Here is a 13,406-nt window from a genome sequence, read left to right as displayed (position 1 = left end):
ATGTCTGTAAGGATCAGGCACCAGAAAAGCAGGATTAACAAAGGTGCCAGCTGCCCCAAAAGGTCCTATTAACTCATGTGTAAATTTTAGGTGTCAAACATCTTAAAATCTAGGCTCTGGCTGATTTACAGATGTAGGCCATCCATATCCGCCATTGAAGTAGCTGGCAGGATCCCAATAAACAGAAACCTGCGACACACGACTCCTGCCAACCAGTGCGTTCTCAGCCAGTGAGATGAAGTCAAGTCTTTCAGAATGGTTCTTTATGCTTTTTGAGGTTTAATCCAGCCCCTTTCCCCCCAGACTTTCACCACAGGACTGTCAAAATTATAAACGGTGCATGTAACCAAATGCCATGCAAACACCAACCAGCAAACACCGGTCACAGTCGAAGCAGTGTATTAAAGGCAAAAGGAATAAAGAGACAGAAAGCCAGAGTGGCATTTGTGACACAGAGACATGGTTTTAAAGAAAAAATAATATTTATTTGCAATATAAACAAAGTCCCAATAATGGGTTCAGGATATATAGGGTCACACATTTTTCCTTCATAAACACAGAAAGCAAAACTGTCCCTCGCTAACAAATTCTCATTTATACGAAGAGGATGCATCTTTCTTTTTTCTTTCTTTATTTTAAAAAAGACCACCATTGGCACAGGAAGCCTTTATACAAACCAGCTTAACAAGATACAGATGCACTGTCTAAATCCCTGAAAAAATAAAAATTCCTCCTTGAGGTAAGATTCAGTTAGGAGATTCCGCATTTGCTTGCTCATCCACACACAAAGCACTCCACGCTTCCTGCCCCGATGACCCAGCAACCCCAACATTGCTAACATAAAAAAGGAACAAAAACGAACAAAACCACCAACAACAAAAAAGACAAAAATCATTCCGATATTCTGGTAATGTTTCTTTAAAAAATAAAATACACGCACACACGCACACATACCAATTCTGTGATGCAACAGCATTAAAACATTCTTCCACATAGAGATTTATTTATTTTTTTTGGTGGGGGAGTATAAAAACTGAATATTTTGAGGGGGGGGACTCCATGGCTTTTAAAAAGTTACTTTGAGAGTGAAAGTGGAAAGGGAGATGAGAAGAAGGGAGGGGCTACATTGCAGGCAATGAAGTTCTCCCATGCCCGTCATGCCCTCTTCCTGGGGGTGGGGGAAATAAGCACCACTTCTCCCTCTTCCAGTATAATACATTAGTGAGAAATATAAACAAGTCTTCTTGTTGTAGAAGGCACAGCAAAGAAGCTACCCAGAAAAAAAGTTCACCAGAGAGCTCAAATGGGCTAAAGAAAAAATCCACGTTTCCATGCCCCTTTTCTAAACAGCATAATTCCATGCCCTCCTGTGGTTCATATGAGAGTTGTCCACTGGTTACGCACCAAAATGTCTCTGCTCTGCTCAAGTCTTTTAAAATAGCAGAATCAGCTGATTCTTCTCACACCTCTCAGCTGCGCTCCTCCCTACACACACACACACACACAAATTCACACACAGAGAGACACAGAATTAAGTGCGCTGGATAAATGCCAACATCATTGAAAGTATTTTCATTGCTTCAGAAACTGGAATGATTTCAGGCCAGCTGGGTGATGTTAACAGTCATAATCGGCTGCACAGAGCAGCTAAGAGCCTCGAAACATGCCTCTACCAGCTCAGATGGAGGAGACTCAGGTAGCATCAAACTGGGGCCAGAGGGCAACGGGTGTAGGGTAGGGGCGAGTTGTTGTTTTTTGGCAAAAGGTGGTGTTTTTAAGAAAGCACAATGGCGCTTAGTCACCTTGGCTGATTCAGTGCAGAAGAGATTGTGAATGTGGGCATGGCAGAGAGTGGTATTATCACCAACTGGCCCTCACAAGTCATGAAAACGCCAACCAGATGCTAACAAGCAGCAGCAACAGGTGCCCTCCTCTCTCTCTCTCACTCACTTACTCTCTCTCTCTCTCGCTCCCAAGTACCCAGTAACATGCCAGAATATATCAAGGCTTTACAAAGTGTGCAAAATGCATTTGGTCAATAGAAACATTTTGATTTTTTTTCTCGTCTTTTATCTAAAAACATGAACTCGAACAAGAACAGAATAAAATACTGGTTTTGCAACCTTGTCTGTACAAACTGTCAGGTACATACATATTTTAAAAGAGCTTGAACCCAAGAAAGAGTAAAGATTACCTCCTTTTCTTAAAAAAAAAAAGTAAACTGGGTTTTAAAACAACAGTCTCAGGCCAACACTTATTGATCAATGTTGCCAAGTGCATGAGTCTCCTTTGCTTTCCACACCGAGCAAACACACACAAGTCGTTCTTAACGTGTGCGTGTGTAATACATGTATGTGTGTGTTTGCATGTGTGTGCGGTGTGTATCATGTCAGTCTCTACACACCCAGGAAAGCAGCTATTGCCAGTAACAGCTGTGTTCAGAATGCCAGGCCATCCCCCACATTAAGTAACTCTGATAAGGTAACTCCTCCGAACCCATTTTGATTTAGCATCAGAATACTAATAAATGGCACAAGCCTTTTCAGTAAAGCAGCAATTCAGACAGCTCTGCTTGGAGAAACCAGTTCTTTCAAGGCTGGCTGGAAAGACTTTCCGCTTAATGGATTTGAAATGCTCAAAGAGAAGCGATTCAAGGCTTTGGGGGGTGTCCCCCAGAGAAAATCCACTTCATGTAGACTCCAAAGTGTTCAGTGGAAACAAGTTGTGATTGGTTGGAGTGGTGAAGTAGAGCTGTTCAGTGGGGGAGCGGTTGTCACATGGGCTGTTGAGCCCCAAAGTTCTTTCAAAGTCCAGGAGCTGGCCCATGAAGTTAAAGTTTGGAGAAATGTTGGACTTTTTCCTTTTTACAAAGTCATAGGCATCATTGAGAGACAAGTTGAGCTTTTGCATTAAATAGGCAACAGTTACCGTTACAGACCTGCTGATGCCGGCTAGGCAGTGAACCAGAATGCCACATTTCTTAGAACGGGCCTCATCTGAAAGAGACAAAAAAGAGAGCGGTTGAATATGCTGGACCACAAGAAGCTGCCTCTCTTTAAACCAGGGCGAGATGGAAGCCCGCATCAAACAGCTTAGGTCAATTATTGCAACGGATTCGTTATTCTTCATCATCATCATAATAATACATGGATTTCAATATCCATGTATTGCTGGATAACTGTAGTTTTCACCCACAATTCTTTGTATTTCCTCACATCTATATGCTTTCCTCAAGTCTCACATGATGACTAGTTGCGTGAACAGTGGCAATCAGCACTGTGTAGTCAGAACAGTTTACAAATATTAGCTCATTAAATCTTGGCACATAAAGATGATGTAAGCATGGAAGTGTCATAAAACGGAGAAGATAAGGAAGCAAGTCTCTTGAGGAAGGAAGACAGAATTGCAGTTCTGTCTCTGGAGTTCCCTGACTCTTCTTAAGATGTAGTTCAGGCCATTCTCGCTTCAAATTTAATTCTGGTATTAAGCAACAGCTAGGTGCCCAGCTGCAACCAGTCAAACTTGGCAGCACTGACATGTGTCAAAATACATATTTTCGGAATCAGCTTCAGGTGCTGCTGAAAAACTGAAGTTTGCTAAATAGTTGCAGGGCGGTTTTTTGGGAAGCAATATAGCAGCAGAGCTCCACACACAAAGTTATCATGGATTAATAATTATATTCAAGCAGACGGCAGCAGGGAAAGGAAGGTGAGATGCTGTTTAGTGGCAGACACAAACAGCTTTCACAAGCTAAAAATACTATCGGTGACTGACTGCAGCATGTATTTAAGGTGCATGCCTACACCTAACTGACAATGGCCAGTGTCTCTTCCCACAGCAGTCAGTTTGAGGCTGCAATCCTATGTTTGTTTCTCTGGGGTTAGATCCCGCTGAACTCAGAAGGACTTACACACACACACACCACTGCACAGTGAATATGCATGTTGACCCATAAAAAAGGCCACACAGCCCTAAAGCACATTTATGCAGAACTACATTCCACTGATGCCAAAGAGACTTACTTCAAAAGTACATGTTAAGGCTTGGCTGTTAAGCCCGGAAAAGTTTACAGCCTAACTACCTTAGCCAGAGACGGAAAGATGAGATAGCCAATGATAGCAGGGAAATAAAGAATGAACAAGTTTGACTTCTTAGCCCGCATTATTGTACAAGTCACGAAGCAGTGCCAGGTGACAAGGACTGCTCTAACACAGCCACTTTTCAAGCAAAATAAATTTCCCAGAGGTCTTCTGGTGTCCTATTTGAACACTGGTTCTTTTCCCCTCTATTTACTCTTATAGTGAATGAATGAGGTAAGCATTTCCTGTCATAAAAACCAAAGCAGAGTGTGGTTTTCACAGAAAGGATGTTTTTTTGACTGAGCCGGTGTCTAAATACCATGCTCCCCTCACATGCCTTTAAGCAAAATGATCTACTGATAAGAGCAATAGAAGAAATAGACTTTTTCATAATGAAGGTTTGGGGGCAGTACAAACCAAATAAGCTTGTACTTTTCCCCAGAGTATACTGGTTTAGAGAACACAGAACAGAAGCAAGCAACTTTAGCAGCACTGAGGTTTTCAAGCCTACAGTGCAGTCAAGCAGACCAGCACTTGTCCACTATCTCAACGAAACAGCTCTCTGGTTTGTATCCAATTAAGTCATATTTGCAGTACACCTACTGAAATCAGTGGACAAGCAGGTTTAGTCATGACTAACTTTAGTTCAATGATTTCAGTGGGTGTATTCTGAGTAGTGGGTGTGCACTCTGACTTAGGCAGAAACAAACTCCTGGACTGTTGTATTTTCAACTTTAGGGCACACAACTTTGTTAGGTAAATATGAGCCATTATCTGGCAGCCATATATCTATTCCTGCATCACAATAACAATTCTGGAAAGCTAGAACAATCCTAGAAAGGATCCATTTGGACACTGTGTTTCCAAGCACAATTCAAAATGCAATGCCAATAATGTCCTACATACTTCTTGAGACCAATGTGGACATTAAAAAACAAACAAACCAATAAATATGTCAATAAAAATGTTATTTCTCTTGTGCTGAAAAGACAGTAAAGCTTTCTCCCTGGGGAGAATACTACAAAGGCAGGGTGCCACAACTGAAAAGACCCTTTTTCCAATTGTCACCTGCCTCACCTTAGAAGCCAAGTGCATTGAAAGAAGGACTTCTGAAGATGACACTTGTGAACAGGCATGTTCATATCAGAGAAGGCACTCCCTAAATGACTGTGTTTTTATCTTGCTCATTCTTGCCACATTAATTGGCTGAATTTAATTTATTTAGATGTGCCCATTCTCATAGCATCTGTGAGCTACCATGGAAGCAGAAATGGTGAGGGGCAGGATCCAAAGTTTTAAATAAAATAAGTTTTAGGTCCTTTAGGAGTTATGATCAGCATAGGGATTTTCTCTCCAAATAGCAATCATAAACCCCTGTTCAGGAACTAGCTACTTCACACATGCACGCCCATCATTTTACGACTTCAGCAGCCAGAGGTAATTTGAGAGAGTTTTTAACACAGAACTTTCACCTTTGTTCACATGTTTAGGTTTATCTTTAGGAATCAAGGAACATACACAACATGAGCAAAACAGCTCTTTCTTTTTCTCAGTGGTTTTCTAAATGTGTCCCATTAAATTTTGGGGTTCACAATGATGTGAAGACTAGGAATGGCAGGCATCTTTCTCTGAAAGGCAGATTGCCCAGTTCTACTGATCTTCCCCTGCCATCTCCTGGAGCAGGTAAGTGGTGTGTGCCCCCCAAGGCAAGGATGGAGAGTTTCTGGCCCTTCAGATGTTTTGGACTACCAACCACCACCCTCCCCATCCATCGGTCATGCTAGCTGGAATCAAGCAGTGTCTGGGAGGCCAGCCATTCCCCATCTTTGTCCTAGGGAAAGGTGTCAGAAGGAGTGGTTTGCCAGATGAGGCAGAGCTGCTGCAGCATCACTGTCGCTCACTGAAAGGGAGAGGCAGGGGTGGGATTGCAGATGCTCAGGTTCCACCCACCCACAGCCTCACTGCCCCCTCACTGCCTGGCAACGCTGCCAGGAGACTATTGCCGCAGCTCACCTCCAATGGGTAAGTGGATCCTGGTTCTCAGGTGGCACATGGTGATGGTCGGGGCCAATAGGCAATACTCCCTGTGTACGCACTGCAGAACATGTCTGTAAGCATTTGCAGCACACAGGGGGTTCCACAACAGATGCTTAGCAGATACTTCCTTGTGAAAAGTCTTCCCCCAAAGTCTAAAGCTTAAAAATGCCTGCTTTATCTACTTCCCAAAACACAAAGGAACTTTCAAAAAGGTATTCCGTTTTCAAAGTTATTGGACCCTCAAATCTACTCATAAACAGCATGAATAGGAAACCATGGACATATAGTATCATAACATTTAAACAAAAATAGACTATTTACAGGGCAACCCTACATGTGTCTACTTGGCCAGAATCCCCAGGGACTTCAATGGAACCAACTCCCAGGTAAGAGTTTACAAGATTTCAGCCTCAAAACACCAGCATGTAGTTTGTCAAACAACATTTAAAATCTCTGCAATGTAACTTAGTTTCACGGCAAATATAATGCCCACAAAGGTGGAAATTATAATTTAAAGCACAGCCCTGAAGCCCCAGACAAAAAACAAGCCATCTTTAAAACTGTTCCACCACAGCCAACTGAAGCAAAGCTTTTTGACTTTGAAGTAAAGTCTGAAGTAGGGAAAATCAGCGTCTGACACTGGCACAATCACTAGGTACCAAAATTAGGAGGTGTAACATATATTGCATGGAACCTAACAGTGAGCAGGTACTGAACCCCCAGGACTAGTTATGGAAAACTACTGATTGCTAAAGGGGCTGGTCCGCCGAGAACAGGATGTCCAACACCTACCAATGAAAGCAATGGCCTCGGGAAAGAATTGGGAGAGATTCTGACTCCAGTGATCCGAGATGGGAATCTGTTTGTACTTGAATTCTCCGTCGTGCTCAAACATGTTGGGGAGGTTGGGAGTAACGTTCAGGATGTACTTGATGCCGTATTTGCCCAAGACATCCAAGTTGGTGGAATCTTTGGCACAACCCAGGTACAAATAGGGAAGAATCTGGACAGGAAAGGCCGGCTGGTTGTTTGGGACCGGGCTCCCATCGGATTCCGTGGCACTGCTAGGCTCCCTGTCCGATTCCCCATCCGAACAATCGGAGCTGATCCTCAGGCCTCCGAGACCAAGGACCGATGTAGGAGGAGAGTTGGTAGGAGATGAAGTGTCAAGATTGGTTTCACAATGCTCCGAGTATTCTGTCTGAAATTTGTTGAATCCACCTGCGGAGGCGAAGAGAAGGCGCACTTTAATATCACTTGCATCCTAAAGCTACCAATACCAGAATACTTATTCATTACTGGGAAAAGCCACATATTTTAGCCATCTGTTTCCTCCTTAGCTAAACGCACCCTGAAAAGTCCATTTACCTAAATTCTTTGCTTCAAGCGTATGGTCTGAATTAGGCCCAGATTGGTAGCATGCTGCTCTGTGTACAGTCACGTGGGGAGGAAAGGCAATGGCTCCTAGCATCGCATCCTGTGCGAGGGGAAGGACAGCTCAGTTGGTTAGAGTGTGGTGCTGATAATGTCAAGGTTACAGGTTTGATCTCTGTTTGGGACAGCTGCATATTCCTGCATTGTAGGGGTTTGGACTAATTGATCCTCAAGGTCCCTTCCAACTCTACAATTCCAACCAAGGGCTCAAAAAAGCACTGGCACTGCCATCCTATACATGCCTACTCAGAAGTAAGTCCCACTGGGTTTCATGGGACTTACTTCTTAGCAGGTGACCGGTTTTCTCACCCTCCTCTTTGGTGGTAATTACAGTTGCCAGCTCACCACAGCACAAGCCTAGCCTGTTCATGTGTGACTTTACACAGCAATTTAATATCCGGGAAGCAGCCAGTGAAAGTTTTCATAACATGGAGATGTTTTAGGAACTGCTAATGCTTGCAGACCAAGCTGCTGTTGAAGCACAGGAGCAGGGGCTCAGGAAAAAAGTTGGCAGCCTCAACAGAAGTGCCAAGACAGCAGGAAATTTCAGGTGACTGCTGCAGTTTTCACTTGATCACACATCAGTTACACTCGTATTACTGAAATGTGCTGTATGGCTCCACCTTTTCGTTTTGCCATGCCAGGAAAATGCTCTGAGGTGAGAAATCTGTGCCTCAGTGTAATCTTTTGAGATGTAATGAGGATTACATGACGAAATGTTCGTCAGTTTAAAAACCAATCCCTGCATATCAGAAAACTAGACTATCAGGGAGAAGAGTAAGCTTCAACCTTCTCCCAGACATTTAGCTTTCTACATGTAGGGTTGTTGCTGCTTTGCTGTTGTTGTTGCTGCTGCTGTTATTTGCTAAGGGGAGGCATTCAATCACAAAAAAGCCACTTCACCTATAGTCTGAGGCAATTAAATCCACAAAATTTGCACTAAAACTAGTATCTGACTACCTGCTTCTTAAGGAGGAATCTCCTAAGCACATATATAACATAGGCCATGCATGCTTGACTTGAGAAAGAAAAAAGTGGGTGGAAATATTAACATTTAATAAAATTATAGAAATGATGCCTGCCATTTTTCTTCTCCCACCCCCTCCCCCAGAGGGTTCCTGCGCATTTAAGATGAGCAGAAAATCAGCAGCTGCCACTTTCCAGCATGAAAATGCAGTGACAAGAAAAGCTTCACCTGTTGAATAACTAACTGCCTGTCATGTAACTGGCTAAAAGCATAGGGGCGCTGTTGGGCGGCGGGGATGGGTGGGTGTGCATGTGACAACTCTCACAGCAACTCGGCTTGAAAACAAAAGTTCATTTCCAAGCAATGAAAACTTCATTAAGGAGAGCCGGTTCAAATAGAAGGCATTGTAAGATCTAGTCTCGAAGATATTGCTCAACATGTGGGGAAGGTATTAAGATATGCTGGGGCCAGTGAGGGTGAGGAGGAGACAGGAACAGAAGATTCCTTTTTCAAAATTATAGAGTGTTTGGCCACTGCCCGCTTATCACTTGGAACAGCAGCACAACTGGAGAGCTCAGAAAACAACCCGTCACCCAGTTGAGCAACTTGCTCCAATATTGTTTAAGTAAACTCAAGGATCTATTGAATGTGCAAGTAAAGGTCAGGAGTAAAACCATTCCTTCTAATCATTTCTCTTTTGGCGCCTCTTTCCGACAGAGCAATTAGACAAGAAGAAATTTAATGTGCTCCTTCATGTACGTTAAGGAGGCATTTAGCAGTCATTACGTGGATCTGATAAACAGTGTCATTACGAAAAGTCTCCTGGAAATTCCAGGGGCTTGGCAAAGTTGTGGCAAGGTCACTGAACAGCATACACATCCCCTGCCATATTCATTCATGAAGGGAAGTGAGGGAGAGGGAGAGAGAGTAGGTTCCCTTTTTTTCCCTCCTCAAGGAGAAAGACAATATGGAGAAGCCATTTTGGAATTTTAATTGGAAACATTTCCCACTGAGGCCCCAGAAAAAAAAGCGAAGCGAAGGGAAAGCAGCAGCAGCTTAACTCCTCCTTTTCTCCACTGCATGCGAGTTTAAAGGAACTAGGGGGTAGTTCAGAAAGGAGGGAAATGCCAGGAGTACAGAATTCAGTTTAAATAACGCTGGACACTCATGAGAACTATTTAGGATATTGAGAAAGGAATGGGAAGCACCAGGGCATTTCTCTCCTCAAGAGAAGCTGAAGAAGTTAACATGGCAGCGTGAGTTCAGCTACTAAAATGAGCCCTGAAACCTACAGTAGGAAAGAAGAGGACCCAGAATCCCCAATAACAGTTTCATCCTCCTTCCTCTGCGCCTCACATATACTGCCCTCCTACCATCAGAAATCCCGTAATCAATCTACCAGTCTATCCGTCTGCCTTGTTGCAAGTGACAATATTGATTTGGTGTTGCCTACTGTTCCTGCCTCAATCCTGCCGCCCAGTGACCACAGCAGTGTTGTGGTGCGTGTGTATTTTGGGGGAAGCAAAGTTATTATCATCATCCTGGTAGGCTCACTCAGAATGACTGTGTCGACTGCTTCGCAATGCCCCTCTTTTTTGGTGGGGGATCTCCTAAGAGATCTGAATGGAGACTTTATAGTGAACTAATATCTCAATTCAAAATGCACTTCATTCAGAGATTGAGAGGCATAACAGAAGCATGGCACAGAATGGCACCAGAGAGGTAATTTAATTCAACCCATTGCCCAAAGGCAAGCACATCCAATCAGTCAATCCTTCACCAGAAACACACACACACACACACACACACACACACACACACACACACACCAGGAAGCACTGCTAAAGCACCTGGATCTAGTCTCAATGCACAAGATCAAACTTGGGGGGGGGGGGCAAAAAGAGATGGAGAACTGCATATGATCAATACACCCACCCCTCCCACAGATTAGTTGTGGTTACTGGCCTCAAATAACCGCATGTCGTGAAAGAAGTCTTTTAGGGGAGATTGTTGCCACTGTGTGAGAAGTTAGATCCACCATCCCCTTATTTAATTTTCTCCGTCTGTATAGAGGAGATCTCCTAAAGGGCAACTAAGGAGGGAGTGAAGATCATAGATCCACACCACGTCGGGGGACAAGGTGGGAAAACTTGGGATGGTGGTCAGAAAGATGGAGGAGGGACTATTCCAAAACAGATGCTCACAAACCGGATTTCAGAATGAAGAGGCATGGAGGAGTCACTCGGTGAATAAACCCATTCTGCCCCATTCATAGATATAGAAGAATCGGGCAGGAATAAGACCTTCCGTCGCTGGAACAAGGGAGATGGGAGGGAATGGTGTCTCCCACGCGAGAGATTTGTACCGCGCGGGGAGGGAGGGAGGGCGGCCGGCCGGCCGGCGGGAAGAGGTGCAACAAGAAGGGGAATCCGAGTCAATATCTGCCCGTATTCGGCACATGAAACCATTTTGAAAGGCGAAAGAGCAGGAGCACAATCCTTCGCCTAAACTAGAAAGCTATAATCGCCTTTAAAGGGTGGGAAAAGTGGAACAGCAGACCAGAAGTTTCCTTCCATTATTATCCCTGATTTCTTAAGGGCGGCATTCCCAAAACACACTACAACGGGAGGCGAATCCTCAAGAACTACGGAAGGGGGGGGGGGAGCTGCGATCCGGATCCGGATCCAGTCTGCATGGTGGTGAGAGATTAGGGGTGGGGGGTGGGATTGCTGTTAGGCGGGAACCACGCCGGTCGCTCCGACGGCGGGGGGTGCTGCTAGCTAGCAGACCAGAGCTATCCGGGTGGGGAGCTTCCCCACGCTGCTCAAATCGATCCGACCCCTGCCCGTATCCCTTCCAGCCCCGTCCACAGTCCCGCGCCCCCTGTACCTTTCAGGTAGAACGCTTTGCAGCCGTCGTCGCGCAGCTTCTGCAGCAGGAGCCCGAGGACGGAGCTGGGGGCGCCGCTGTCCTGCTGCCACTCGGCCGTGGCCTCGTCGTAGAGCAGGACGGTGTCCGCCTTGCAGCGCTTGGCGAAGCGCTCCTTGTCCTCGTTGTTGGGGATGATGGAGCGGATGGGCAGGTTGCCCTTCTTGAGGCGCCGGAGCATCAGGCTCGGGATGGCCAGGTTGATGGCGGTCTCGATGTGCGACGACTCGAAGAGCTCGTGCGGGCGGCAGTCGAGCAGCAGCAGCGAGCTGCCCCCGCTCGACTCCAGCTCCTCCTGCAGCCACTCCGCGCTCTTCCACGGCATCGCCGCAGCCATGGGAGCCCGCGGGATGCTGCCCCAGATGTGATTTTTCATGAGGATCGCAAGGGAGGGGGGAGGGGTGGGGGAGGGCAAAATCGCGGGGGGGGGAGTGGAGGAGGAGAGCGGCCGCGCGTGGAAAACAAATCACTGGCGCGGCGCGGGGGGGGGAGAGGGAGAGAGGAATGCCCTCTGCAGCCTACTGTCCAAATCACCGAAGAAGCAAAAGAGTTAGTTCAAAAAAATATGATCGTTGTTTTAAAGGGAGGGAGAGAGAGAGATCCGGCCAAGGAGCCCGCGCTGCTTTGGAGATCCAAGCGGATCGGCGTCCGCGTTCCCCTCGATTTCCTCGCCCGCAGCAGAGAGACGTTTCCTTCCACTTGCAGGAGCAGAAGGCGGGAGGGAGCGGGGGAGAAGAGCCTGGCTCTGCTCGTGCTTCTGGGATGGGGGAGGCGAGGAAGGCGCTGGCCAGGCTCTCGGGGCTGCTGCTCCTCCTCCTCCCCGGGAAAGGCTGCTTTCACTTCGTTCGGTTTAAGGCGCTGCTGCTGCTGCTGCTGCTGCTGCTGCTAGAAGCGCCGCGTTGCCCCGCTCGCTCCATCGCGGGCTCAGCCTGACAGCCTCAATTAAAAAGGGGCTTCGCCATCGGATCGGCGTGTCATGCTCTGGAAGGCGGGACTCGGCGCAGAGGGTGGGGCCAGCGGGGCGGAGAGGCCCGCCTTAAAGGGAAAGCGGCGCTCTTGCGCTCGGGCAGATGGCTACAAATGTCCACTTGCAACTAGCCAAGACGTGTGTCCCGCCCCCGGTCTCCCTGACTCGGCATCCTTAGAAGCACGCTTCTTTCTTGCTCCGTTCTCCAGTGTGTGTGTGCCAAGTTTATTTAAATGATGCTGAAATAGGAAGCCCCGTTGAGCTCCGTGAAATTTGCCTCTGGGAATAAAGGGGGGCTGTGGAATGGGGGGCGGACGGCGGACCCATAGGATCTCACTCACATCTGCAGGAGCGCCTGCAATCGATTCCACCAGAAGGGAATGCTTTTCTTTTTCCTTACATTTGTTTAGAATAGTTCAAAGCCCCTGAAAAGTCCCTAGCCTCGCTTTAAAAGGAGGAATAAGAAGGGATCGTGGCTGAACCACGTAAAGTGTTCCTACCTTAATGCAACAGTGTTTATGGACTAGTTGTTATCACTCAGAAAGGGAGAATCATAATAATACTTGTGGGTAGGGGAAAGAAAACAAGTATTCAGTCCCTAGTCCTAGAGACATTTCAACGCCACCGCTTCAGCTTCAAGTGATTTATGACAACAACCAGCCGCCCCACATCAATAGACTGGGGCTGCTGTGAGGTTTCTTTTTCATGTGATTTGAGGACTAGTACCAGGAGCCAACTCCGCCAGAGATTATCATGATTGCCTCTGTGGGACCAATAGTAGGGTTCCGTCGGGAGCTTCAGTGCGCCTTTACACAACGTCAGGTTATAATGAGCGGGATAGTCCACGATGCGTGTAAGGGCTTAAATATAATATACGGCTTCAAACCTGGGAAAGGCAGGCGATGCTTGCCCCAGGAAACGACCAGAATTGTCCCCAGAGAGCTGGATGCTGGAAGGAGAATGATCGCATTATTCAGACAAAATAAATAGTAAT

General features: G+C 46.2%; 1 protein-coding gene across 1 annotated transcript; it reads right to left on the bottom strand.

Moving 5' to 3' along the window:
* Window positions 1–463: 463 nt before the first annotated feature.
* DUSP7 (dual specificity phosphatase 7) lies at window positions 464–12,399 on the bottom strand. Its single transcript, XM_053377546.1, has 3 exons — window positions 11,407–12,399; window positions 6,909–7,337; window positions 464–2,996 (listed from the first exon to the last, which is right to left on the bottom strand). The coding sequence occupies exons 1-3, from the start codon at window positions 11,819–11,821 to the stop codon at window positions 2,689–2,691; spliced, it is 1,152 nt and encodes a 383-aa protein (XP_053233521.1). The 5' UTR covers window positions 11,822–12,399; the 3' UTR covers window positions 464–2,688.
* Window positions 12,400–13,406: the final 1,007 nt, after the last annotated feature.

Source organism: Podarcis raffonei, chromosome 2 (genome assembly GCF_027172205.1).
Source record: "Podarcis raffonei isolate rPodRaf1 chromosome 2, rPodRaf1.pri, whole genome shotgun sequence".
In the NCBI taxonomy this organism is placed as follows: Eukaryota; Metazoa; Chordata; class Lepidosauria; order Squamata; family Lacertidae; genus Podarcis; species Podarcis raffonei.
The sequence above is the reverse complement of the archived record's forward strand: the minus strand, read 5'-3'. Positions and strand labels throughout refer to the sequence as shown.